The 23,760-nt window shown below is 52.3% G+C and overlaps 1 protein-coding gene across 5 annotated transcripts in view; it reads left to right on the top strand.

The window, feature by feature from the left end:
* The window catches only part of RGS3 (regulator of G protein signaling 3), a 162,238-nt gene extending 148,109 nt beyond the window's left edge, over positions 1-14,129 (top strand). For 4 of the 5 annotated variants that reach the window (XM_027105131.1, XM_027105132.1, XM_027105134.1 and 1 more), the window contains 5 exons: positions 6,973-7,037; positions 10,779-10,880; positions 11,247-11,308; positions 11,928-12,094; positions 13,161-14,129. In XM_027105131.1, coding sequence (XP_026960932.1) covers positions 6,973-7,037; positions 10,779-10,880; positions 11,247-11,308; positions 11,928-12,094; positions 13,161-13,346 — 582 coding nt within the window. In that variant the 3' untranslated portion in view covers positions 13,347-14,129. Of the gene's footprint in view, positions 1-6,972; positions 7,038-10,273; positions 10,680-10,778; positions 10,881-11,246; positions 11,309-11,927; positions 12,095-13,160 lie in introns of those variants that run through there. The other variant, XM_027105137.1, reaches the window with a different exon arrangement.
* Positions 14,130-23,760: the final 9,631 nt, after the last annotated feature.

The raw sequence follows: 23,760 nt of genomic DNA, 5'->3' as shown, positions 1-23,760 counted from the left end.
GGGCCACTCACTGCTGTGGCCTCTCCCGTTGTGGAGCACAGGCTCCGGACGCGCAGGTTCAGCGGCCATGGCTCACGGGCCCAGCCGGCTCCGCAGCATGTGGGATCTTCCCAGACCGGGGCACGAACCCGTGTCCCCTGCATCGGCAGGCGGACTCCCAACCACTGCGCCACCAGGGAAGCCCTCATTGTGGTTTTGATTTGCATTTATCTAATGATTAGTGATGTTGAACATTCTTTCATGTGTTTGTTGGCAATCTGTTTATCTTCTTTGGGGAATAGGTTATTAAGAAATAGATTTCTAAGTCCCCCTACCCCAGAATCTGGAATCAGATTTTCTGGAATCAGAATTTCCAGGGGGCGGTGCCCAGACCTTGCATTTTATTATTTTTTTTTGCCACGCTGCGAGGCTTACAGGATCTTTTTTAATAAATTTATTTATTCATTTATTTTGGCTGCGTTGGGTCTTTGTTGCTGCGTGCAGGCTTTCTCTAGTTGCAGCAAGCAGGGGCTACTCTTGTTGCGGTGCACAGGCTTCTCACTGTGGTGGCTTCTCTTGTTGCGGAGCAAGGGCTCTAGGCTCCTATACTTCAGTAGTTGCAGGATGCAGGCTCAGTAGTTGTGGCTCGCAGGCTCTAGAGCGCAGGCTCTGTAGTCATGGCGCATGGGCTTAGTTGCTCCACGGCATGTGAGATCTTCCCAGACCAGGGCTCGAACCCTTGTCCCCTGCATTGGCAGGCAGATTCTTAACCACTGTGCCACCAGGGAAGTCCCAGACCTTGCATTTTAAACAAGCCCCTCAGGGATTGGCACGTTCCCCATAGTTTGAGTATCACCATCTTAGGCCATTTCTTGAGGCAGCTTCTATAGGAAAGAGTCCAGACCTCTGTCCTACTGAGGTGAGGCTTCAGGCTGACTCAGACCAGGCCTGGACACTCTCCTCTGGAGGACGGCTGAAGTCTAAGGGCTTGCCGCCTACCTTGGGCCTCCCAATTTCAGTGCCCCTACCAGACCCTTCCAAGTTATGTCCCCTGGCCCCCTTGCTCCAATACAAATATTTACAGACAGATAAATTCACGTACATTCTCATGTACATTTCTAGTTCCCTAAATCCGCTGATCTCAGCTCCTGTTTTGGGGCAGATACTTCCACCTGGTAGTCCAGCAGGCCTGGGCCAGCTCTCTCCTGTCTCAGCTTCCTCCTTTGGGTGCCGAAGGTTCCCACTGGCATCCTTCCCTCCCCCACCCTCTTTTGGCCTGTAGCTTCCTTTCTTGGGCTTGAGTAACTAAGCTGGCAGGGACCTCAGAGGCTGCCACTAGCCCCTTGGTGGCTACCCTTCCACGTGGCTTCTGCTTGCCAGGCCCCAAGTCCCTCATCATCGTTCATATCCTGCTCCCTCCAGACAGCCAACTTCAGTAAGAAGCTAACCCTTGTCAGGGGGAAGTGAAGTCTAGGCTGGACAGGTACCGTGGTCTCCCTCCACCCCTCACTGGCAGTGGGCCTTGGGCAAGTCCCTGCCCTTCTCTGTCCCTCAGTTTCCTCATCAGTAAAATAGGTATTATCAGAAAATAATATTGATACCTCCTTCATAGCGTTGCTGAGAAGATTAAAGAGCCTGCCTCGGGTAAAGTGTTCAGGGAAGTGTCTGGCACTCAACACCTGCTAGGTGCTCCATAAATGGGAATCGTGTTGATGATGATGGTGATGATGATGGTGATGAAGGGGGGGAGGGGGAGGAGGATAGCAAGAGTAGTAACGGTTCTCCCAGCATTCACTAGGCGCCTCCAGCTCCCCGTTCTAGCCTTCACAGCACTGCCGCGAGCTGGGACCAGCTGTACTCATCTTACAGTGGGGAGCCTGAGGCCTAGGGAGAAGGGTTTGTCCCAGGCCACGTGATGATGGAGCTGGACAGTGGCCTCACCCTGTCCAGTTGTCTCTGGCTCTACCCCAGACTCTGCACACCTCTTGCTGGTGACGGGCAGGGTGTGGGGTGATGGCAGCCGGGGGAGGCGACGGGTTTTCCTGTGACTTCCATCTTCCTGGCTTGGGCCTGGCTTTCCAGGGGGTGGTCCATGGATGCCAACAGATCACAGTTTCCAGGCAAGAGGTGAAGAGGAGAGGGATGAGGTCTTCAGGCTGTGGAGTCAGACGGGCTGCATCCATGTTTCAACTCTGTTTCCTCCCTCCTGGTCCTGAGACCTAGGCCAAGTTACGTTTTTTTCTCTGAGCTTTAGTTTTCTCTTATAAAATGGGAATGCTAAGTCTTCACGGAGTTGTCCCAGGGCTTCAAGAAGATTGCAGCGTGTTGACAGCTCTGTGCCCACAGTAGTGATCCTGTCATAGAATGAGACCCAGGAGGGCCAGACAGAGCTGGTGTGGCCTCGGGCCTGTCATTGTGCTGCTGTGTGGCTAAGCTGAGGCTGGCCAGAGCGCATGCTGCCTATCACAGGGGTGACAGTCCTTATGTTATTCCTCGCCTCACCTGTCATTCCTCCCTCTTGTACACTGAGTGATTTCTGCTGGGTATAGGACTGTCTGAACCAGACAGACCTGAGAGATGGTCCACTCGGCCACGATCATCTTATGGATGGGCTGCCTGAGGTCTAGAGAGGAAAAGATCCCCCAGGCTTTTCCTGCGGGTCATCCCCTGAAGCCGGCCCCTTGTGCTGGATTGAGTTGTCTCACAGTGCCCTCTGCTGCCAGACCCCCGCCTTGCCGGCTGCTCCCTGGAGGTGTGGCAGAGCAGATCCACGGGCCTGTGTCTGTCCTTTTCCTGGAAGCCGGGGGAGCTCCATGCCGCCGCCCTTGAATTTCACCCCAGCCTGGCCTGGCTTGGCCCAGGATCACGGGTCGTGCTTTGACAGTGAGGAGAGGAGGCTGTGGCCCCTCCCTGGCTGTGCTTCATTCTCCCCTCCTGCAGGAAACTGGCTCGGGCAGAGGCTGTCAGCCGAGGGTGCCAGCCCTGCTGCACTGAGCTTACCACCTAGGCTGCAGGTCAGACAAGAGGTGCCTTCCAGCTCCAAGACGTGATGATACCTTCTAGCCTCCTATTTTTAAAAAGCCTAAAGGACTATTTCCTCTGTCGAAACAAGTAAGTGTAGAGTTTAGCTCCAGTGTTTCTACAAGGTTCCTCGGGGTCTGCCAGGATAGTCTGGGTCAGAGAGAGCAGCCAGGCTGGCCAGGTGGCCCCAGAAGTCAGATCAGGACCAATAGGAGAAATCAGGTGAGGCCCTGCTCACGGAAGAGCCCTCAGTCATGGGTGGGCTCTGGAGCCAGACCTGAAATTCTCTGCCGCTGGCCAGCTCGGAGAGCCCAGGCACGTTACTGGACTCCTCTGGGCCTCCGTTTCCTCAGCTGTAAACTGGGGGAAATAAACAGCACATAGCCCTTAGAATTGTTGAGAAGGTTAAATTACAGTATGGTATGGCGCTTTAGCACACTGCCTGGCATAGAGTCAGTAACAGCAATAACCACCATAGCTTATAGTCACTGAGCACTTCCAGTACCGGGCACTTTCGCACGTGTTCATTAATCCTCATAACGGCCCTATGAGGTAGGTCCAATTATCGTCCTCATCTTACAAGTAAAGAAACTGAGGCACAGAGAAGGGATGTAATTTGGCTAAGGTCAATTAGCTAATAAGTGACTGAGCTAGGATTCCAATCCAGGCAGTTTAGTTTTTTATTATTATTGTTTTTTAAAGTAAATTTATTTTATCTTTGGCTGTGTTGGGTCTTCGTTGCTGCACGTGGGCTTTCTCTATTTGCGGCGAGCGGGAGCTTCTCTTCTTTGCGGTGCGGGGGCTTCTCATTGCGGTGGTTTCTCTTGTTGCAGAGCACAGGCTTTAGGCACGCAGGCTTCAGTGGTTGTGGCACACGGGCTCAGTAGTTGCGGCTTGTGGGCTCAATTGCTCCACGGCATGTGGGATCTTCCTGGACCAGGGCTCGAACCTGTGACCCCTGCGTTGACAGGCGGATTCTTAACCACTGCGCCACCAGGGAAGCCCCTCAAATCCAGGCAGTTTAGCATTTAACTCTTAACCATGACTGTTGTTACAGTTATAATTACAATATGAATTATAATTATTCTTCCAGTCCCTGGAGGTGGCCGGGGGGCTGGGCAGGCTCCAGGGATTTCTGTCTGGAGTGAAGGGAGGGCTGAGTGGTTCTGGGTTCGCCTCCATTCGCCTTTCAGCAGGGAGGGCCATGGAGCAGAGCAGGCAGTGGGGAGCAGATGGGAAGGAGAGGCCCCTTTGCGTGCTGGGCCCTGGGCAGGTCTCGCTGCAGCTCTTGGAGACAGGAGGCTTGGGAGCCACTCTGAGGCTGGAAGTCAGAACCCTGACTCTCTGTCGCAGTTTCTTCTCTTCCTGGCACACAGCACCCCTTGGTGTGGGGGTTTCGCTAGCCTCTTTGGGGGCCGACTCCCAGGGCCAGAGTTCCCTGGCCCCTCTGTCAGGCTGATTGGTGAGGGTCCGACCCTGGAGATGACCCCCTCCCAGCAGTGGAAGGAAGAGCCCATTTCCCAGCAGTGCAGAGGCTGGGGGTGCTGGGCGGGGCGGGAGTGGTCCCCAGGCCCATTGTGTGGGGCCGATAAAGTGCGGAAGCTGAGGTTAAATGGGAGGAAGCCCAGTGCTGGCGGCCCTTTCCCACGGATGGGGGCTTCAGGCACGGCCCAGCCAGCCCAGCACAACTGTGACCTGTGTGCGTGGGGTGACAGCGACAGCGTCCACTGGGCTGTGAATGCTGGCGGTCCCCGATTACTGAGGGCGCCCTGTGTGCCAGGTTGGGCCTTGGGGGCCCAGACTTTATCCTGGTGAATCTCTCAACAGCGGGTTGGGTGGCCGTCACCATGCCTCTGCTAGAGTTAAAGAAGCTGAAGCTGAGAGGCCAGGAAACGTCTCCAAAGTCAGTGGCAGCAGGATCTATACCCAGGCCTGGCTGCAAGCTGTAGATCCGGAATCCCACACCACAGATGGGCGTGTGCCTGTGAGTGCACGTACACACGTGTTTACAACCTTGGTAGGGCCGCGTTCTCAGGAAAGAGGCAGCATTTCCCCTGAGTCTTTCATTGAAGACATTCAAAATGTGCCCCATCCTCTGCATTTAACTAGCAGCGTCCTCTGGCGGAGAAACACAGGCCCTGAATTCAGACAGACCTAGATTCCAGCTGTCACTTAAAGGCTGTCACTTAACTCCTTGGGCAGGTGACTTAACTTCTCTGAGGTTCTGTTTACTTTATGGACTGACTCTGAAGATTAATGAGATAGTGTCTGGATAATGCCCATTCTGAGGTCTGGCCTATAGCATGAGCTCCATGAATGAAGCTATAATTCATTCATCCATCCATCCATCCGCGGGTGGTTGCACCACTGAGGCTGGTAGCTCCCCCTGCTGGCTATATCTGGATTAAGCCCACTTTTCTTGCCAGAATTGAGAACACAGTATTTTAAGGTTTAGCCCATCTCCTTTAATTTACAAATGAGGAAACTGAGGCCCAGGGTATGGCTCATGAGGAGTCCAAGCTGCGATTCACATCTGGGGGCCTTCTGTCTCATCTTAGGACATAGTGTCCAAGCCCAGCCTACCCTTAGCTCTACCTCCTCCAATATCTCAGAGCATTTCCTGTACTCCCGCTCTGGAGTGGCACTGTGGAGGCCCTGGTTTCCCCTGGAGGAGGCTGGGCACACACAGGCAGGGCGACAGAGGGCGGGCGGCCCCAGTAGAGCTGGTGGGAGCCTGGAGTGGTCTGGAGGAGGCGAGGAGTAGCAGACTGGGAGGAGGTAGAGACTGGGCAGAAGAAGAGAGAGTGTTCCAGGAAGGGGGCACAGCACAGGAAAAGGCAAGCAGGTGGGGGTGGGCTCAATGGAGCCCCGGGGAATAAAGTTGCAGGCCTTGGATCAAGCAGTGAGGCCTTCAAGACACATCATTCCCAGCCTGCTTTCCCTCTCCCTTGATTCATTCGTTCATATAACAAGTATTTCTTGAGCTCCTAACGTATACCAGGCCCAGTCAAGGTGACCTAGACAGAGGTGAAGGCAGACAGAGCCCCTGCTCTGGAGAACTCACAGTCCAGTAGAGGAGACAGATTTGGAAGAGGCCATGTGTGTTATAGTGGGGACCTCACAAGGGGTGAAGGGGGCACACCGTTGGTCTAGGGGCCAAGGAGGGCTTCCCAGGTGAGGAGGCATTTAAGCAGCTTACCCGAGGTCAGGTCTTTCCTGAGGCTGGGTCTTAGGAGGAAAGGGAGGTGGGAGAGTCATAAAAGCATCCCTCATGGAAGGAATAGCACATGCAAAGCCCGAGGTGAGGGGACCGGGCTGTGAAGACTTTCCTCTGACTAGGGCGCAGTTTGAAGAGGTTGCTGGAGTAGGGGTCGGGCTCTCCAGAGAGATAACCAAAGGAGTTGTAACTGAGGTTATCCTAAGATGGTAGACCCTGCATGTCATGTCAGGGAGTTTGGACATTATCTCGAGGGTACTTGGGAACCATGGAAAGCTTTAAGGCAAGAGAGGTGCTCTCCTGTGTGATAATTTACTTAACACACTGCTGACCAATCCCAGGTCTCTTTAAAACCTCAGAATCCTGAGTTGGTTAGTCATTATGATCTCCATTTTGAAATTAAAAGCACCAGAGGCTCAGAGAGGGACAGCAATTGGCTAAGTCACACAGTAGAATCTTCACTGAAGCTTCCTCTCTGGGCTGCCCTACTGCCATGAATGCTGTGTTTCTGGTTTCTCCCGCACAAGTTGTGTATCGGGAGGAGACTCCTTTGGGTGGAGGCTCTGCTAAGCCAGCCACACTCCATGGACAGACTGCTCCCTGTAGTGGGTTCTCCCCCGCTCCCCTCTTCTTCACGGGGTGGGAGCATGGAGGTGGGAGTGGTTTGTAGGAGCTGCTGGATCCCTGAGCCTCTCTTTGCTCAGGCAGCAGCCCCTGGGTACCCAGACTGCAACGTGTCTGTGTTTTCTCTGCAGATGAGCGGGGCTGACACAGCTGGGGACGATGATGATGCCTCCCGGAAGAGAAAGAGCAAAAACCTGTACGTTGGAAAGATCCCTGGTCCTCACCCTAGTGATCGGGGCGGGCGGGTGGGGGGCGCTCCCTGCACCCCCCTTCGTCCTCTGCCCTCTGGCTTATTCCCCATGCCCAGTGGCCTAGGGGTAGAGGTGGAGAGAAGGGGCTGAACCCAGTCCTGCCCGAGACAGACACCCGTGAACAACGGGATCTTGGGACTTAGCAGCGGCCCCAGGGTAAGGTCACCAGGGTCCTAACCACCCAGCACTGCCCTCAGCATCCACTCAGAGTGAGGCAAGGTGCTGATTTAGTATCTAGAAGCCACAGGGAACCAAGCAGAAGCAGCCAAGCAAGTGGCCCTGGCCCTGTCCAGCTGCTAAGCCAGGCAGTGGCCAAGTGGCCACGACAAGTTCTTTGCTCCCTCTGAGAAAGGGCTGACAGATGGTCATGGGATTCCCCTTTCTCCTCTCGAGCTCTTGCATGCTAGCAGTCTTGGGCGTTGCCAGAAGGGGGTGCTGCTGGCTCAGAGAGCAGATCCGGTACCTTCCTGGCCACTCCCCTCTCCCCCCTACCCCGCTCCCGCGACCATTTATACTTTCGATTCGATTCGGAGGTTAGAGGTGCTCATTCATTAACAGAGCGTGAGTGGGTTCTTCTCGGGTCTCTTTGTACCTCGGGCCCTGGAGACTGTGGGGGGGCAGGGATGGGAGGAGGCAGTGAGGCACCTGGTGGCCCACAGAGGGAACCCCCTCCCTCCAGGTCCTGTAGTGCCCACCATTATGCACCAGTTGGGCCGGGGTGTGTGTGTGTAGAACAGGAGTCCTTCCCAGGTGCCTCCTGCAACCTTCTTCCCCGACCTCAACCTTGGCTGGGGTCCACTCCCTAGAAACTCTTTCCCCAGCTTCCCCTGCCCTCTCCAGTTTCCTGCAGCAACTGTAGGCTTCTCTCACTCTGCAGCCAGGAGCAGTCACACTTTCTAGGGAAGGTAAAATGCACAAACAAAAATAATTCTTTGCACCAACCATCCGGTCCAGGCAGCATCAGAGCTGCCGTGGGTGGTGCTCCCGGGGGTGGAGCAGTGGAGGGCAGCAGAGGGTGGACATCCAGGGTGCTGGAGCTGCCCTGTTGCACCAACTCTAGCCTTCTTTCAAAGTGGGTGCTGCCTTTTGACTGCCTGAAGTTCACATTCTTAAAAGCTTAGTCAAGGACTCTTAGAATCTGGGATGATAATAAAAATAACTCATGTTTATTGTGCTAGGTGCTATTCTGTGTGCATTACATATATTATCTAATTTAACCTTTACCATAATTTTTATTTTACATTTCTTTTTTCTTATTTACTCTATTTTGCAGGTGAGTAAACTGAGGCAGAAAGAGGTTACTTGTCCAAGGTCACAAAGCAAGGAAGTGGTAGAGTTGAGATCTGAAACCTGGCATGTTGGCTCTAAAAGTATATATAAATATACATATATTTTAAAATTTATTTATTCAGAGCCTGTTATAATTAATTACTTAATTAATTAATTAATTTTTTGGTCTCGCCGTGCTGCTTATGGGATCTTAGTTCCCTGACCAGGGATTTAACCCAGGCCCCCTGCAGTGGAAGCATGGAGTCCTAACCACTGGACCACCAGGGAATTCCCATGGAGCCTGTTATTTTTAAGCTTGGCGCAGAACACCCTGCAGGAGGTCCACTGCACCCCAGCTAAGTAGCCTTTGAGCCTCTAGTGACAGGAGTCCATTCCCCAGAGGGCACTCATTCCATCTTTTCATGGCTCTGATTGGTGGAAAGTGTTCCTTTAGCTTCCTCTTGTGGGTCTCTGTTCTGCTCTCTGGGCCCACATGGGGACACATGAGGCACCTCTGAGCTCTGCCATCCTTTCCTGAGTTGCCCATGTGGACTTCCGAGGACCTCTCCAGCTGTGCCCTGCAGCTGTGAGTCTGCCCAGCTGTGCATGTGGGAGGAAAGGCTTGTCTGGGCAGGGGCTTCAGCCTCCTCCAGCCACAGAGAAACACAGTGGTCTCTGAGCCAGCAAGGAGCCCAGGTGGATGGTGGCAGCCTGCAGGCTGGACCTCAGGCAAGCTTCTGCTCCCTGGGAGCGGGCCAGGAGCAGGGCCTCTGAGACAGAGCACTGTGCCCCAGGAAGCCAGGCTCTCTCACTCCTAGCCACGCCAGGGCTCTCCGAGGGCCTTGATCCTCACCAGAGGGCTGCCAGTCCCTGGACTCCTTGGCCTTATCTCATTGGCTTGGAATCTGCTAGAGCAGGATCCCAATCTCTAATCAGCTGTCCCAGACCCTCAGGACAAGTATGAATTCGGCCTGAGCACTTTTGCCCCAGGCACTGCGCTAAAGCTTTCTGTGCATTTTCTCCTTGCCTCAAAACAACCCCGTCAGATGGTAGGTACTATTATCACCTGTGTTTAACAGATGAGAAAATTTGACATTCAGAGAGGTTAGGTAACTTGACAAAGGGCACACAGTTGGTAACTGCTGGAGCTGGGATTTGAACCCAAGACTGTCTTACTGCAGCACTGTAGCTTTTAACCTCCACCCTGGACCACTTTCCTTCATTAAACAGGGTGTCCCATAGGTCTTAGTGCCCTTTGAAGCTTGAATAACTTCAGAAGTATGCTCCCAACTTATAAAACACATTTGAAAGTTCAATTATTCAAACTTCTTTTACACTTATTTAGCTTTGTGATTTTGATAACACATTTTTAATTTTACGCATTTAATTTTTGGTTAAGTCAGCATTTTTCGTCTGTAATCAGAAGAACAGAGATCAAAAATTAAAACAAAAAATGTATCACTCAAAAGTCATAAGGCTAAATATGCAGGAAAAACTTAATTCCTTTCAAATGACGTTTTTGAGAGTTTACAGGATTTGTACTTTTGACGTTATTTATTCAAGCTTAAAACTACTGAAACTTTGTGGGACATTCTGCATGTTCACGGATGGATGTATCCAAAGCCAATGACAGGCTGAGCTGTCTTCTGGCAGGAACTATTCTCTAGGAGGTGCCCAGAGTAGGGCTCTAGGGACCAGGGGGAGGCTAACATGAGCATGAGACACTTAACCCCTTTCTCGCCAGCAGCTTGCCCAGGGCTGAAATCTGCCTGGGGGAATGGCAGGGCTAAAAATGGTTCTTGGCTAAAAATAGCCAGTCCTGCCACCCAGGTGGGCAGAGCCTCCCCCTCCCTCCTGCCTTCCCTCCCAGCAATTTGCTGACTTGTTTTCTCCTCCTTCCCAGGGAGCTGCCATGGCAACGGGGAGGCCAGTCACAAATAATGGGTCTGGCTTCCTGCCTGGGCGGGCCCCAGAGGCCGCCCCTTACAGACACATGCCCCTTTCACAGGCTCCCTCTCAGGGTTGGCCAGGAGGGATATTTTTTTTCTGCTCCGGCCCTGGTCCCTCCCATTTCCTGGCTCCTCCTGTCTGAGTCCCAGCCCAGCCTGTGCCTGGGAGTCCAGTCCTCCAGCTGGAATCCCAGCGAGCGCTCGGCTGCAGCCCGCACCGTTGCTGCCTGGGACTCGGGTTGGGAACAGGAGCCTAGGGTGCTCCCAGCAGACCGTCCCAGGCAACAAGGTGGGGGGCCCTACAGCGATGCTCCGAGGCATGTACCTCACGCGGAACGGGAACCTCCAGAGGCGGCACACCATGAAGGAGTAGGTGCCCCTCACCCCAGCCTTCACCCTCCCGACCCTGAATTTGCGGTGGCCGAGTGTGCCAGGCTGACCGACCCCGTTTTCTGCTTCTGTCTCCAGAGCCAAGGACATGAAGAACAAGCTGGGCATCTTCAGGCGGCGGAACGAATCCCCTGGGGCCCAGCCAGCGGGCAAGGCAGACAAAGTGACGAAGTCATTCAAGTAGGTCCTCTCTGGCCCCCCTGGGCCCCCCTCAGACACTTACTGGTCCCCGTGGGAGCAGGGCTAGCAGTGGGGTTAGGAGAGAAGGCTGTTGGCTTGATCCGGCTCTGGGGCGATGCAGGCTCTCGTAGTGGGAGCCTGGTACCCGGCATAAGCAGCCCTCATGGGGAGATGCTGTCCTGGGAAGGATGACCAGGGAGGGGCAGAGGTGGGGATAGAAGTGATGCCGGCCCCAAGAAAGGGGGTGGGCCCCCTCCTGGGCTCCCCAACCGGGCTAAGCTACTTTGTGGGCCAAGGCAGCTGACAGAGGTCACCCAGCCCTAGCCGCCCCGCTTCCCTCACTGTGCCCCTTGCCTCACCCCTCAGGCCCACCTCAGAGGAAGCACTCAAGTGGGGCGAGTCCTTGGAGAAGCTGCTGGTCCACAAATGTAAGTGGGGGCCAGCTGGCCTGTTCCCTCCCTGTGTCTCTCCCCCCTCCTCCTTTCCTCCTCTCCCAGGCCCAGAGAGTGCGTCTGGCTCTGCAGAGGTTACCTTTCCCTTTTCCCTGGGCCCAGTTAGGTGTCCCTACCATTGGGAAAGGCCGAGGCCCTTGGGCTGGCCTTGGAGCCGGCTCCTGCCAGCCCCTCCCTGTCCATGGGAGCTGGCACTGCCTGCCAGAGGCCGTTGGGACCTGTGTGCTCAGACCCATATTCCCAGAATAACAATAAACATTTCCATGTACTGAGGGCTTACACTGGGCCAAATGCGCCTGCCATCTCGTGGGTGGGAACTCCTCATCCTCACAGGACTCCAGGAAATAAGGCTGATGATCCCCATTTGACAGATGAGGAAACTGAGGCACAGATGGGGAGTGACCTGGCCAAGGCCCACAAAGAGGCAATGGCAGTGGTGGGACCATATCCCAGGGTTCCTGGCTCTCATGAGTGGGTCAGTTTACTAAGATCCCAGCAGCTGCACCTGAGAGGCCCCAGGAGGGTAAGCTGGGGGGCCTGAGGACAGGAGGGGCTGGTTTGGCCTCTCACCCCAGGATCTGGGCTTCTCCTACAGATGGGCTAGCGGTGTTCCAAGCCTTCCTCCGCACTGAGTTTAGCGAGGAGAACCTGGAATTCTGGCTGGCATGCGAGGACTTCAAGAAGGTCAAGTCACAGTCCAAGATGGCGGCCAAGGCCAAGAAGATCTTTGCTGAGTACATCGCGATCCAGGCGTGCAAGGAGGTGGGGCTTTGCGCTGGGCCCTCGGGCCCCCATCCCCATGCCCATGGGGTGCCTGGAAGCCTCAGAGAGGAGCTCGGGAAGGGAAAGGGCCAGAGTGACTCTAGGGACCATGTGCCAGGTTGAAGAGGAAGCAGGCTGGGGCCCCGGGAAGAACGGAATCCTGACTGATAACAGAAATGGCCACTGTCGACGTGCTGCTGGGTGCCAGGCACGTGCTAAGCCCTTCACGTGTGAGCTCTCACATTTAACTCTCATGACAACGTGTAAAATAAGTTTTAATATTATTTTCATTTTAAAAATGAGGAGACAGTCTCAGAGAGCCTAACAGGTATTGGGTGCTTCCTGTGTGCCAGCTGTGTCTGTTTAATATGGACGATCATGCTTAATTTTCACAACTCTTTGAGGAGTGTACTATTATTTTTAATTTTTAAAATTAATTTTATTTATTTATTTATTGGCTGCGTTGGGTCTTTGTTGCGGTGCGCAGGCTTCTTATTGCGGTGGCTTCTCTTGTTGTGGCTCTAGGCCCGTGGGCTTCAGTGGTTGCAGCATGCAGGCTCAGTAGTTGCGGCACGTGGGCTCTAGGACGCATGGGCTTCAGTAGTTGTGGTGCAGAGGCTTAGTTGCTCCGCGGCATGTAGGATCTTCCCGGACCAGGGATCAAACCCGTGTCCCCTACGTTGGCAGGCGGATTCTTAACCACTGCGCCACCAGGGAAGTCTGAGGAATGTACTGTTGCGCTACCCTATACATAAGACGTTTGAGGCTCAGAGCGCTTAAGTGATTCGCTTAAGGCCACACACCTAGATGTGGCACTACTGGGATTTGAACTTGGGCAGCCTGACCCTAGATGCAGTGATTTCGGGCCCTATAAACTCTACTACCCCTACAATAAGTGACCGAGCCAGGACTTGATTCCGCTAACCTGCGGGCCTCCCGTCTGAACCTTAAGATGTGGAGCAGAAGGACTTGGGGGTGAGAGGCTGGGCAGGTCCTGTCCTGGCCCCTGGCCCCTAGGAGCAGCTGCTTGCAGGCAGCCTTGACCATGTCACCCTCTGCCTCCCAGGTAAACCTGGACTCGTACACACGGGAGCACACCAAGGACAACCTGCAGAGCGTCACGCGGGGCTGCTTCGATCTGGCGCAGAAGCGCATCTTCGGGCTCATGGAGAAGGACTCGTACCCACGCTTCCTCCGCTCAGACCTCTACCTGGACCTCATTAACCAGAAGAAGATGAGTCCCCCGCTTTAGGGGCCCGTGGGGTAGAGCTCAGCGTTCACACCAGGCAGGCTGGGCCCCTCCCCACCTGCCTCCCTACCCGCTGCGACAGAGGAGGCAAGCGAGCCCCCAGAGGCTGTGTCCGGACAGACAGACGGACATTTGAATGAGAGGCCTGGACCAAGAGAGGCCCAGGCCACTGGAGGAGTAGAGGGACTGGCCCCGTTGGGCCCCCACTGCCCTGGTACGAGGGGGCCCAAGGGCCCTGGCAGGTTAGGGGCCCTGGCTGAGCCAGACCTGGAGCTGCTGCTTCCTGCTGCGGAGACTTCGCAATGACCAAGTTCCTTAAAGAACTGGTTGATGGGCAGGAGGCCGAGGCCTGGGCCCTGGGGCTCTCCGGGGGGGGGGTCACTCAGACTCACAGCTCAGACCCCCGCCTTGAGTTTTATTTATTTAAGCAGCAGTCGGATGCTTGGCACCTCGTCCTGTAATAGGAAACCTTTGCCTCATCAGTTTTCCTAATTTACAAGTGCAATATTTTAACCAACGCCTTGTGAAAAGCCACCTTGCGAAGAAGGTGGGCACCATTTTCCAGTTTCAGGGGATCTGCTGGTCCCGAGCCCCAGTGGCGGGTAGCTGGGCCTGCTGGACTGACAAGGCCCAGAGGGGCGGGGGCTGCAGTCTGACCTCACACCAAAATCCAGCACCCCTGAGTGAGGGGTCCCCCGGGGCCTCTGGGAAAGCATGGCACCCTCAGACCACACAGCGGCTGAGTTCAGGAGCAAATAAAAGCCCTGTGTTATTTTTTGTTCTTGACGCTTTCTGTGTGTTCCTGGTTTCAAGGCTTCCCAGGGTGACTGGGGCTGGGACGGTTGCTGGGTGGGCTGTCAATCCAGCTTCTTCTCCTCTCTTGCCATCCCTGACAACCGCCTCCTCTGTGCCAGGTGCTCTGCCAGGCTTGTTCTACTTACCATCTCATCTTCACTGCGAGCCTGGGAGGTGGGGGTTATCCCCGTTTTACACATGAGGCGGGTGAAGCCCAGGCAGGTAAGGTGACTTGTCCAAGGTCACACAGCCGGCAAGTGGCAGGGACAGGGTTCAGCCTAAGCCCACCTGGCTGCAAAGCCTGCTCTCTGGATTGTCGTCCTCTACCAGCTACTGGATGGAGTCCTAGCTGGGCTGCTAACTGGCTCCGTGACCTTCAGCAAGTTCCTTCACTTCCCTGCCCTGCCACACCCTGAGATTCTAGTGGAACTTTCAGGTAGCACAGGGATGATTGGTGGAGGTGGATGGGGCCAGAATCTCAGGCAGGTTGGCAGCTGCAGGCAGGCAGGCTCATGGAGGCCTTTAGGACAGAGGAAGAGCTGGGGAGGTCGGGCTGGGGGGTAGGGTTCCCAGAGAGTCCCTCTGTGGCCCTGGGGGAGACTTCCCCCTCTGTGCCTAACAGGAGATACAAATTTAGGAAAGGCCTTGTTCGAAGCCACAGTTCAGAGGAGGCCCTGGACCCTCTCACTTAGAGGGGTAGAAGAGAGCCCGGCCAAGCTGCCCCTGATGCCCACACGTTCCACCTGCCAGGGTCCGGAGGCAGGGACCAGGGTGTGGCCTGGGGCGGGGACTGGCTCAGCTGGGCTGACTTAGATGAAGGCAGACCGAGTGGGTGCAGGAGGGGCTGGGCCCCATCTCCTTGGAGCTTGTTGCCTGCGTGGGGTCTTGGGTTCAGGTCTGCCCACCGGGACTTGGAGATGCAAAGCATACGGGGCTGTGCAGCCACGCTCCTCCCTGCCTTCCCTTGCTGGTCTCCCTGAGCAAGGCCAGCCCCAGGTTCCCCCCTGTAGAAGGAGAGCATCAGAAACGGTGGTCTCTGGGGCCAGGCATACAGTAGGTGCTTAATAGGTGTTACAGCCTTTTCCCCTAGCACCAGCATGTGAGCTTCTCCAGGAGTGGGGCTGGGTCTTCTTCCAGGCACCAAGGGCCTGCCAGTGGACCTGGCCATTGAGCCCTGTTTGGCTTTGTAAATGGTGAAGGGCTTTCTCACGGCAGAGCTGCCAGTGCCTCAATGACTCTGGAAGGACGGGGGACAGAGATGTGCTCCTCGATCAGACTGAGAGAACCTCTCAAGTGTCCAAGCCTGAGATTTGGGGACCTAACAGCTGGAAAAAGCAAGGCCCACAGAGGACTGCAACACAACTCCTGTTCCCCAAAATGGTAGCAGCAGAGCTGACGTCAGTGCCTGGGATTTCCGGGTCCCAGCCCGCCTGGCCTCGCTGTGGCATCCTCTGCTTGGAGGAGACACTGGGCCATCGAGGAGACTCACCTTCCCCTTTCTTTAGGTTCCAGGGATTCAGCCTTGGGCCAGGCCCTCCACCTCCCCATTCCCAAGTTACCATGGAAACCACCATCCAGGAGAACCAAGTCAGGCAGATGGAATTCCCATTTCGGAAGGCCCCACTGCCTGGTTTCCATTACTCACACATGGGGCCCTTGGCCTCCAAGCTGCTTTGGCTACACTGAACAGCTGGAGAGCAGCCTGGAAAGGCGCCTTGATCCGCCTGCCCTACCCCCGCCTGGGCTCCTGGGGGCCTTAGGCCCAGCCCTCGCCGCCTCAGGCCACAGTCCCCTTACCTGTATGTTATCTGGACTGCTCCCCATTTCTTCTTTCATACGTGAGGGAGGAGCAGGCCCCTTGGTCTCCATCTGGGAATCCCAGGCTGGTCGATGTGGGATCTGGGAGCTGTGAGGTCATCATGTCCAGCTCCCTTCCCAACTCACAGATGGGAAGACCGAGGCAGAGGTAGGGAAACAGCACTGTGTAAAGGTGCAAGGCCCAGGCCCTGGAGTCAGGCTCTAGGATTCAGCCCCTGGTTTCACCACTTACTACTAGCTACAAATCTTTGAAAAAAAAAAAACCCTTGTAGCCTCTCTGCCTCAGTTTTCTCATCTATAAATTGGGCATATTGGCAACTACCTCAGAGTCACAGTGGCTCAGTGAGGTTGTTTGCAGCAAGTTTAGCTCAGTGCTTGGCACAGGGACGTGCTCCTCCAACACGAGAGGCCGTCAGCCACATCATTTTCAGGGTCACGGGGAGATGGCAAAGCTCATTCTCTACCCTGATTAGTGGACAGGGAGCCTTCTCAGACCCCAGATCCCTGTCCTTCCAGGAATGGTTTTGCTGGAGGACAAAGCCAGCCTGTTCCGGGGAGTAAGTTAGAAACAGTCTGTCCCTGAACCACTGCCCAGTCTTGGCCTGGCTGCAAGCAGTTGGGGTCAGCTGGCAAATATGGTGTGAAGGGTGGAAAGGGGAGAGGGCACAGTGATGCCACTTCGTTGGATGCCAGTGGGAGGAGATTCAGCACTGGCCTGCCTGTGGCAGCTTCAGCCGTTGCTTTATGGACCAGTCAAGTCCCTCATGCTCTTGGCCTCTTGGCCTGGCTGGGGGCAGATATGGCCTCCCAGACTCTCCAGCATGGAAGAGACCATCTGGATCTAACTGCTGCCTGGTGCTTGGGTCCCTTCTTGGGTTTCTACTTGCATCCCTCCTGTGATGGGGAGCTTAATACCTCCTGAGGCAGCTCAGGAGGGCCTGGGAGCCTCTTGGGGGTTCTAAAGTTCTTCCCTGGTGAAGTTGGGATCCTGGGGTGGGGTGGGGCAATGGATGCAGGTCAGCAGTAGCCCCCGCAGGCTTCCCGCCCAGGCAGCCCCCCACAGGCTTGCCCAGTTCTCCCACTCCGCTCCTCCCTTCTCCCATCAGACTCCCCCGAGCCCCCTACCCCCACCTCCCTGCCTTGCTCCCCCTGGACCCTTTGCCTAATGTCTCCTCCCTGCATCCCTCCCGCTGACATCCTACCCTAGAAAGTCTCCGATTCACCTCTCTTCCTGCCGAAGCCTGCCCTTAGCCCCTGCCTCTCCCTCAGTGCTCTCAGGCCCTCAAGCAACAGACCCTGGGCCTCAGAGAAGACGCTCCTGTGCTGTTGTTTTCCTTATAATCTGCAACATCTGTGAAACATCTGGCTTTGCCTGTCCTCTCCCTGGCTGGGTCAGGCAGGAGGGAAGGGGGTACCCTGGGCCCCCTGCTGCCGGGGGACCCCTCCCTTGGGTTGGAGGAGACAAGGGGGTGTGGGGGGGGGGCGCGGAGGGGGTTGAGGAAGAGCCGTGGGGCTGATCTGGGCCTGCTCAGCACGATGGGAGTGAAGGCATAGCTGGGGCTGGGAGAGGGCAGTGCCAGGTTGCAGATAAAAAGTGAGTGATGGCTGTGGCTGCACACCAAGGGCATTCCATGCCTCACCTCCACCAGGCCTCACAGCAGGCCTGGAGAGGCTCTGAGTATTGTTTTCATTTTACAAGTGAGAAGGTTAAGGTTCAGACAAAGTGGACAAGTATGTGGTGGCTGAGTAGGAACTGGGACCCCAGCCCTAACTCCCAGGCAGCCTCGCCTCCAGGCAGCCTGAGAGATTTGCTGGCTTGGTTCGGGGGCTCTTAACTCAGATTCTCCTTGGCTCGAGGGCAGAGCTTTTCTCAGGAAGGTCGACGAACGGTGGGAGCTTAAGTGTGTGGGGATATCTGGTCCTGAATGTCAGCTCTCAGTAGAGCTGTGTGAGAAGTTGCTTTACCTTTCCGACACTCAGTCATCTCATCTATAAAATGGGAATGATAATCCCACCTCATGGGACTCTCGTGGACTCAGTGAGATAATGAATATGTGTAAACCCTCAGCACAGGGTCGGCCACGGAGGGTGGCCCACGTCGGGGTGGAGGGAGGGAGGGAGGCCTGGGGCTGCGACCGAGGGATCCAAGAGGTGAGGTCAGGCCCAGCCCCACCAGCTGTGCAGGGGGAAGGGGCCCCACCTCCACTCCACAGCCAGTTTTTAACTAGATGGCTGGTGACTCAAAACGAGGGCAAGGCCCCAAGAGGATGGCGTTGGGCCCCAGGCCCCAGTGGGCTCAGCAGAGTCCTACCTGCTGTTTCAGGGGCAACTGAATAGCACGGATTCTGCCAGGCAGCTGCCCTACCTCCAGATCTGTCCCCAGTTCTCCAGTGGCCTTGGATGAGGCCCCTCCCCTCTCCTGTTGTTTTCTTCTGGTTTTCCTCCTGTCTGAGGACCTTCCGAAGGGGCATGTGAGGGCTGGGATTCAGGCCATGTGTGTTGGTGTATGTGGGGGGTGTGTGTGTGTGTGTGTTAGGATTCTAAAAACAGGGTTTAGCCACTTTCCCAGAAGACTGGAGGGGCCGGCTTGGATGGAGCAGTCTATTGACCACTGGTCCCTGAGTCTCCATGGGTTCACGCCCCTTGGGACAATGCCCTCCACATCCTCTAGCCAGGCTGGGCTGAGGAAGGATCTGCTGGTTATTTATGCTCCTTCCCTTGAGGTAAGGTCCACGCCCCACCCTGCCTCTGCCACACACACACTGAGCCCAGGTCAGAGCAGTCCCCGCAAGGAGTGCTCTGACTCTGACACCTTGGGCTGTATTTGCGTTTCCCTCTCAAGTGTTCTTGCAGGAGGACTGGCCCCATCCCTGGAGCCGGCCATTGCAAGGCAGTGGAGAGCAGTGACCTGGAGCGTGGGCTTTGGAGGCTGACAGACCTGGTTTGAGTTCAGGCTCAGATGCTTATTTGCTGTATGACCTCAGGCAAGTCACCTAATCTCTGAGCCACTGTGTCCTCATTTATAAAGAGGGGGTAATCATAGTTCCCACTAATAGGGTTGTTGTGAAGGATAAAAGCAGCCTGTGAGCTCTCTGCATACAGCCCTTCTGCTCTGCTTTCGGGTCCTTGAACGCACCATGCTCCCTTCCACCTCAGGGCCTTTGTATGTGCGTTTCCCTCTGCCTAGAACACTCTTTCCGTCCTCCCGTACTTGCTAATGATAAGACAATAATAATAGCTAACATTTATTGAGCACTTAGTATTTGCCAGGCAGTGTGCTAAGTATTTGACTGACACTTTCTTATTTTATGCGCCCAGCAACCCCATGAGTTAAGAGCCAGTGTTATTAACCACTACAGTGTAGCGTCCTGAGGATGGATTCTGGAGCCAGATCACTTGAGGTAACTCCCAGCTCTTCCACTCATTTGTGTGACCTGGGGCAAGTTGCTTCACCTTCTGGGCCTCAGTTTACCCATCTGTATTTGGGGATAGGAATAGCACTAGTACCATAAGGTAGCTGTAATGAGAATTAAAAGGGTTAACACCTGTAAAGTACTTAGAGCAGTGCCTAGCACATTGTAAATCCTATATAAGTGTTTCATTAAATAAAACCCTATTTCTCAGACAAGAAAACTGAGGCACAGAGAGGTTGTGCCTTGCTCAAGGTTACATGCTGACAAGAGGGGGATGGTTTTTGAACTCAGGCTGACTGGGTCCAAGCCCATGCTTTTAAGCACTAAGCTGTATTCCTATCCTCTCTTCCCCTAGAGGGCAGATTAGATGTCACTTCCTCAGAGAAGCCTTCCCTGATAGCCCTGACTGGAGGAGGGCCCTGCTTCCTGCTCACAAAGTGCCTTGTGCCTCTCTTTCATGGCCCTTGTTATAGATGGTAATGACTTATACATATGCGTTCACTTCATTGCTCTCTTTTCCTCTGAACTATAAAGCCTTTGAGGGTAGGGGCCACGTCTGTGCCTCTTCTTACTGTTTTCCCAGCATTATTACATTGCCTGACACATAGTAAGTGCTTAATAAATACTTATTCAATGGATGGGAGGCATATAGTTGTCCTTAGCATGGTTAGTAGTTACACAAAATAAACTCATGAAAACAGGTAAGAAGCTACTGTATAAGTAAAGATTGTGTTCTGTTGTGAGCGACAGAAAACATAAGATAGAAGTTTGTAGCCTCTCTCACGTAAAGGAAATTGATATATACCAGGGCTAGTATGGCATCTCCATGACCATCAGGAACCTAATTCCTTCTACTTGGTTGCTTTGCCATCCTCATATTGGAACTTCCACTTCATGTCCATAATGGCTGCTTGGGTTCCAGCCATCACTTCTGCATGTGGGAAGAGTGAAGCGGTAAGAAAGAGAGGGCAAAAGGTGGATGTCAATTACTTCTTAGAGAAGGCTCCCATATGACGCTTTCCTTTATATCACATTGGTCAGGGCTTGGTCACAGGGCCGCACTTCATTACAAGAGAGGCTGGAACATGTAGTCTGAATCCAGATAGCCATATGACCAGATAAAAACCAGAGGTTCTATTACTTTGGGGTAACAGAAGGGTAGAGTGGATGTTGGGGAACAACTAGGTGTCTCTGCCACAGTCACCAGTGACAGACATCCATCCTCTTAGGGCAGTGGAGAGGAGACATGGCAAGCTGGCATGTACTGGTCAGCTATTGTCTTACTAATGCTGAAAACCAAATCGCTCCAAAGCTCGGTAGCTTAAAACAACAATCATTTATTCTCCCTTATGCTTCAACAAGTCAGTTAGAGTCAACTGATCCAGGAGGAGCTGGGCTGGACTTGGCTCTGCACTATGGGCTGGGCTCGGCTCTGCTCCATGCGCCTCTCCCCGACCCCACCCCGCGAAGGGTCAGCACCTACCTGGGGCAAGTTTTCACTGACATGAAAGCGGGTTTTGTTTTTCAATTTTGAAATAATTATGTACTCACAGGAAATTGTGCAAAGATAGTACAGAGAGGTCCCATGTGCCCTTCACCTAGTTTCTCCCAACAATTACATCTTACTTAATTATAGTACAATATCGAAACCAGAATCTGACATTGGTACTGTGTGTGTGTATAGTTCTGTGTCATTTTATCACATGTGTAGATTATGCGACCACGACCACAGTCAAGATACAGAACCATTTCACCACAAAGGTCTCCCTCAATATCCCTTTATAGTCACACTCATCCTCCACTTCCACCATCCCTAACTCCTGGCAACCACTAATCTGCTCTCCATCTCTATAATTTTGTCATTTTAAGAATGTTATATAAATGGAATCACACAGTATGTGACCTTTTGAGATTGTCTTTTCCACTCACCATAATACCCTTGAGATCCACACGAGCTCTCGTGTCTGTCAATAGTTCAATCCTGTTTATTGCCGAGTTGAGTAGTGTTCCTTGGTGTGGAAGCACAGTAGTTTGTTTAACCATTCACTTACTGAGGGACATTTTGGTTGTTTCCAATTTGGGACTATTACATATAAAGTGCCTATGAACAATCGTGTAGGGAGTTTTGTGTGCACACAAGTTTTCATTTCTCTGGGATGAATGTCCAGGAGTGCCACTGCTGGGTCATATGGTTTAAGTATAGGTTTAATATTTAAGAAGCTGCTAAACTACCTCTGACTAGATGACTGTGAGAGATCTCTGCATCCTTGCCAGCATGTAATGTTGCCCCTATGTTTTATTTTAGCTGTTAATAGGTATGTAATGCTTTCTCATCCAGGCCTTAATTTGCATTTCCCTAATGGCTAACTATATTGGACATCTTTTCACGTACTTATTGCCGCCTGTATATCCTCTGGTGAGATGTCTTTTGCCCATTTTCTAATCAGAATGTTTGCTTTTTTACTGTTTTGAGAGCACTTTACGTGTTCTGTGTATGAATCCTTTGTGAGATATGTGATTTGCAAATAATTTCGCTCCATCTGTAGCTTCTTTTCGTTCTCCTAATAGCATGTTTTTCAAAGCAAAAGCTTTGGATTTTGATCAAGTCCAAGTTACCAGTTTTTTTTGTTTATGGTTCATGCTTTTGGTGGTATATCTAGGAACTTTTCACCAAGCCCTAGGTCCTGAAGATTCTCTCCAACGTTTTCTTCTAAAAATTTTGTAGTTTTACATTTAAATTCTATGATCCTTTTGAGTTAGTTCTTGTATAACATGTGAGATTTAGGTTGAAGTTGATTTTTTGCCTAAGGACGTCCAGTTGCTCCAGCATCATTTGTTGAAAAGAATATCGTTCATCCACTGATTTTTATTTTTTTAATAACAGCGTTATTGGGATATAATCACATATACAATTCACCTATTTAAAGTATACAACTCAATGGTTTTTAGTATATTCACAGAGTTGTACAACCGTCACCACAATCAATTTTAGAACATTTTCATCATCCCCTAAAAAATCTCCACACCTATTAGGAGTCACTCCCTCCCTCATACTCCTTCTCACTCAGTCCCGGGCAATCATGAACCTCCTTTCTGTCTCTACAGATTTGCCTATTCTGGACATTTTATATAAACGGAATCATACAATATGCGGTCTTTTCTGTCTGGCTTCTCTCACTTAGCGTAATATTTTCAAGTTCATTGTCTTGTAGCATGGATCAGTACTTCATTCTTTTTTATGGCCTGATGATATTCCATTGTATATATCACATTCCAAATATCACACACTATACCACATTTTATTTATCTATTCACCAGCTGAGGGACATTGGGGTTGTTTCCACATTTTGGCTATTATGAATAATGTTGCTATGAACATTCATGTACAAGTTTTTGTGTGGAAATATGTCTTCCATTCTCTCGGGTATATACCTAGATTTGGAGTCATAAACTCTTATGTTTAAAATTTTGAGGAACTGCCAGACTACCATTGTACGTTCTCACCAGCAGTGTATGAGGGTTCCAATCTCTCCACATCTTTACCAAGATTTGCTGTAATTTCTTTTATAGCCATCCTATCATTGAATTCCTTTTGCATCTTTGTCAAAATCAGTTGGCCATACTCGTATGAGTCTATTTCTAGATTCTCTATTCTGTTTCATTGATTCATGTTTCTATCCTTCCATCAATGCCACATAGTCTTGATTACAGTAGCTATATGTCTTAAAATCAGGTAGAGTAATTCTTCCCACTTTATTCTTTTTCAGAATTGTGGTAGGTTATCCTAGTTCCTTTATCTATCTGTATAAATTTTAGGATAATCTTGCCTCATCTACAAAAAGTCTTCCTGAGATTTTGATAGTAATTGTGTTAAACGTGTATTTCAGTCTGTGGAGAACTGGTATCTTTGCTATGTTGAATATTCCAATCCATGAGCATGGTATGTCTCTTCATTTATTTAAATCTTCTTTGATTTCTTTTGTCAGCATTTTGTAGTTTTCAGCATACAAGTCCCGTACATGTTTTGTTAGATTTACACCTATGTATTTCATTCTTTTTTGGTGATTGTAAATGATATTATATTTCAGTTTCCCCATGTTCATAGCTAGCACATAGAAATACAATGGATTTTTGTACCTTGATCTTGTAACTTGTGACCTTGCTGAACTTACTTAATAGTTCTAGGAGGTTTTTTTGGTAGATACCTTGAATTTTTCTATATAGACAATCATGTCATCTGCAGATGGGGACAGTTTTATTTTTTCCTTTCTGATCTGTATGCCATTTATTTCCCTTTCTTGATTTATTGGACTTCAGTCTTTACCAACAAATATGATATCAGCTGTAGGTTTTTTGCAGGTGTTATTTATTCATTTAGGAAGCTGTTTTAT

The sequence above is a fragment of the Aethalodelphis obliquidens genome, unplaced genomic scaffold (genome assembly GCF_003676395.1).
Source record: "Aethalodelphis obliquidens isolate GAN/ISIS:26980383/991018 unplaced genomic scaffold, ASM367639v1 scaffold7, whole genome shotgun sequence".
Lineage (NCBI taxonomy): Eukaryota > Metazoa > Chordata > Mammalia > Artiodactyla > Delphinidae > Aethalodelphis > Aethalodelphis obliquidens.
The sequence above is the reverse complement of the archived record's forward strand: the minus strand, read 5'-3'. Positions and strand labels throughout refer to the sequence as shown.